Source organism: Chanos chanos, chromosome 15 (genome assembly GCF_902362185.1).
Source record: "Chanos chanos chromosome 15, fChaCha1.1, whole genome shotgun sequence".
Classification (NCBI taxonomy): Eukaryota; Metazoa; Chordata; class Actinopteri; order Gonorynchiformes; family Chanidae; genus Chanos; species Chanos chanos.
Window position 1 is genome coordinate 5,055,949 of NC_044509.1, and position 3,998 is coordinate 5,059,946.

A 3,998-nucleotide genomic window follows, 5' to 3' on the forward strand; every position below is an offset into this window, starting at 1 on the left:
TGCTGCACACAAATGCGCATGTGACAAGTATCATTATCTGTACAGGGTGCAATCTTTCCGAGAAGCAATACAATGTCTATTCCTCCCTTTTGTATCTTATTTGCTATGAACCCATCTCAATTGCACCTCTTTACTTACAGGGCAAACAATTGTTTTTGATTGATTTAAGGGGGAAAAAAGGCGTAAGAGGAGGTAGATCGATATATTTTGCAATGATGCTATCGGTAAAGACGTTCATTAGGAAAATGCCCGAGGGGGAGGGGCTACAGAATCGGTCCTGTGGAGTCTCTGGTTGATAGATAAGGGTTCCCTCAAAAGAGAGAACCAGCACATCCCCAAAACACCAGCTCATTGTATTACCCACGTTTGCTGGAAACGAAGAGCATCCAAAAAAATGCAGCGTCTCGTTTTGTCATTTGTCCTGGCCGCCCTTCTGAATATATGCACCGGGGCAGGTAAGTCGCACTAATTGCGAACGATAACGACTGAAATAATCCATGACCAATTTAGCAGATTTGCTTGTGAATCTTTTTTATTCTTACTGAAAATCCTTAAATCAAAATACAGTACATCGAATGAATTTCTAACAAAATATCAACGGTTTAATACCTTTAATTAATCAAACGTCAGACACAGAATGTTATCGTGAGAATTTAATTAGCTGTATATTTAAGGGGCAAAAAGTTAGCTGTCATTTTGCAGTATAACATAAGTCTTTATGGAACATCAGTGAATTTATCGTTTCCGATGAAACAACTGTTAATGCTGTATAGAAACGTACCTGTTTGTTAAATGAGCCCAGTGATAGTTTTTGCCTTAATAATGATAATAATAAAACTTTGCGTAGATTAAAGTGGTGTAATATAATAGAAGTTCTTATCGCATAAGAAATTCAATAGGGAATTTGAAAAAAACAAAAAAACATCGGAAAACAATGTTTTATATTAATAAAAAAAAAGGGTACGTCTCGGTAAACTGGTAACGTTCACAAATGGCTAACTAGTACAAACCCTATTCTAATATACACTTACTCAGTAAGACTCTTCGCATACACGTATACGAGATATATTTGGTTACAGCGTTCCAATAGCGTCTGTTGGGTTTTTTTGTTTTGTTTTGTTTTTTTGTTTTAAGTAAGTTGAGCAAGATGGTTTCCGGAACAAGTCATCCGGAGTGACACAAATACTTACTTTTAAAATTTTTTGGAACTGAAACAATTCGGATAAAGTCAAACCTTTTTAACTTTCATCTGCGGGTATCGTCTGGAACACATTACTGGGCATGCGTAAAGCAAGCGAACACCTGCGATGGCCCATCACAAATATTCCCACGCACTCCAATTCCCTGCCTGTAAAGGTATGTGGAGAATCTATGAGCAAAGACATCCTCCGACTGTTACCGTACTGCAGAAAAGGATTAGCAAGTCAAGGATCTTGAACCTGAACGAATTTAAACAGCCCATGGCGTGCCTTAGTGACATAGAGCCTGCATTGCCTCGTCTTTACTCATGTGAGAGCCGACAACATTTTCACCAATTTAGAGGCGAATTGAGACGAATTAGAAACAGTCATTCATCGTCCCGTCCCCTCTCTCTCTCTCTCTCTCTCTCTCGAAGTCGAATTCAGTGCAAGCCAGTAGGACAGGTTTACGTTCGCTCTAGCAGCAATGAGAAGACAGCACGCGCGCAGCTGAGCGCCAAGCCTTTACCTTGGGTTTGCAGCGGTGCTGAGGGTTGTTCAAGGACAAATCCATATGCTGCCGATTTATATTGTCATATGACCGAGGGTGACTCTTAATTCTCCGACGTGTGAAATGGCAAACAGTGGCACACAGCCGATACCCTCTCTCCGATTTCAAACTGTGACCCACAAACGACGTCACTCGCGCTCTGCAGGATATGCGACCGCAGAGAGGACAAACGAAAACGCTAGTAAGACCCAAGTAGCGGCGTGCTCTTCCGTCTGTTTTGCGCTGATATGAGGTCTCAGCAATGTTTATTACAAAATAAACTTGTGGTTCACGCTTCTGTAAATCGAAACCCAGTACCTTAAGTGTCAGTTGATGAACATATACACAGACAAAACATAGCTGACAGGTCCTGAGAACACACACTTTTGACACAACAATTTTACCAAGTACATTATGAGCCCTTGAAATGTCGCTATACTCGAAGCGAACGCAACTAGCGCGCACTTAGTGAAAGGAGGGGAATATAACGGCAGACAGTTCTGCTACCAACGCTTGTCTAATTTCAAAACAGTCACCAGTCCAAGACAGTACTTCTGCGCATTAGCAAAGCATAGACAGCAGAGAAATATCACGCTGTCCGCTTGTACTTCATGGACACTTTTTTAAAAACCAAACTTTACATTGAAAAACGCCGTGTTTTATCACTCCTGTTATGACACGACGACACGCTGAGTCTGAAAAATGGAGGTGCTACGGGGGTACTATGACAATTTTTGGAGGTGCTGCAACGGGGAGGGTGTTGGGTTAACGCCCCCTCTCCCGACACCCGAACGCCGCCTATGCTGCTTTATGTAATGTGGGGATAAATGGTGAGGATCATTCAGAATGTCGTTTTTGTATGAGTGTTATATTTGTTGACTGAACATAATAAGGATGGATAATTACAACGATACATGTGTGATTCGTGCTCGTAGCCTGCTGTATGCTTAACTTTATTTGAATGAAACAAGTGATGTTTCTCGTTTAGCAAGCGCGTTCACGCAGATTATCATAGACCAAGTAAAAAAAGCGACTTTTACCAAAGAAAGCGTGTGTTCGGCTCTTTCATTTTAAGGGTGACCATGCACAGTTTTGTTTCCTAAACCGCAACTACATCTCAAAAAGATGACAGATGCAAAGGATTTAAGTTGGAATGGAAATTATAACAGGGGAATCTCTCTCGTCTGAAGTGAGCCCACAGGAAATGTGTTGAAATATGCGTAAAGCGGTTTAGACTGCGGAGAACACCGACAGTCTGCAGATTCCAAAGCATTTGTTTTCAATAGCATACCGTTAGTCCATTTTCTGAGACTGTCTGACGCGCCGAATATCGTATTTGTTTTCTTTCCTTTGTCTTTTGTTTCGTTTCGACAGTTTCCTATTCCTTGGTCGCGTAGTCAGTGGGTCTTTGAGATTACGCTCCGCAGTACTGAAACCCATTGTTCGGCGCGGCGTAACTCCGAGTCACTCGAGAGATCAAAGACACGTATGTGAATGCAGATCACTAGATCGCACGTTGCCACAGAGATTGCGCGTGATTGAACGAACCCCAGCTCAATGGCTAATATCATGCCAATTGATTGTTATTGTATTGTCATGATACCATACAATAAGCGGTCTCCGTTTAGCCTGGGTCGTGTAATTGAACAATATGGGCACCAAAAACTTCAGTTGCATTAGAGACTGGGCGCGCGTTACATAGCCAAGCGTCAATGGCTAATAAAATGCAAGTTGATTATTGTTTTATTGACATGACCATGCACAAATAAGCAGATGTCTCTGTTTGATTTATGTCACATCACCTGCACTAAAAGGTTAGAGTGCGTGACAAAAAACAAAATCTTGGAACTTCGCCCATCCATTGGAAGCACTAATAGGCTTATGAAACGTACACGTGGGATAGGCCTGCTTGACAGTTTGGAGTAGATGATACGCTGTCAGACTTCCCTTGATCCCCACAGGATCCTTTCCAATACCCCTACTATTTATCAAGCTCCAGCCGAAGACTGCTGATAAAATAAAACCAGTTCTGCACACTTTACCTGAGCGTTCATAATGATGGAAGGCAGTGTTCTGATTGCGTCACTTAACCTCTCACATTAGAATGACGGGTTTGGTCACCCGATCAAACTACACGCTGAACGATTTTAGTACGACGTCGAACACCTGCCTAAAAAACAAAACAACAGCTAACATTCTGTACATACAGTACAGCTACATGGAAATTACAGTAATGATCCAAAATATGTTTTAAAATCAAATGAATTTCT

The 3,998-nt window shown here is 41.6% G+C and overlaps 1 protein-coding gene across 1 annotated transcript in view; it reads left to right on the forward strand.

The window, feature by feature from the left end:
* Positions 1–394: 394 nt before the first annotated feature.
* Positions 395–3,998, forward strand: part of ca4a (carbonic anhydrase IV a) — a 10,248-nt gene continuing 6,644 nt past the window's right edge. Inside the window, exon 1 of the mRNA XM_030793067.1 lies at positions 395–455. Coding sequence (XP_030648927.1) covers positions 395–455 — 61 coding nt within the window. The remainder of the gene's footprint in view (positions 456–3,998) is intronic.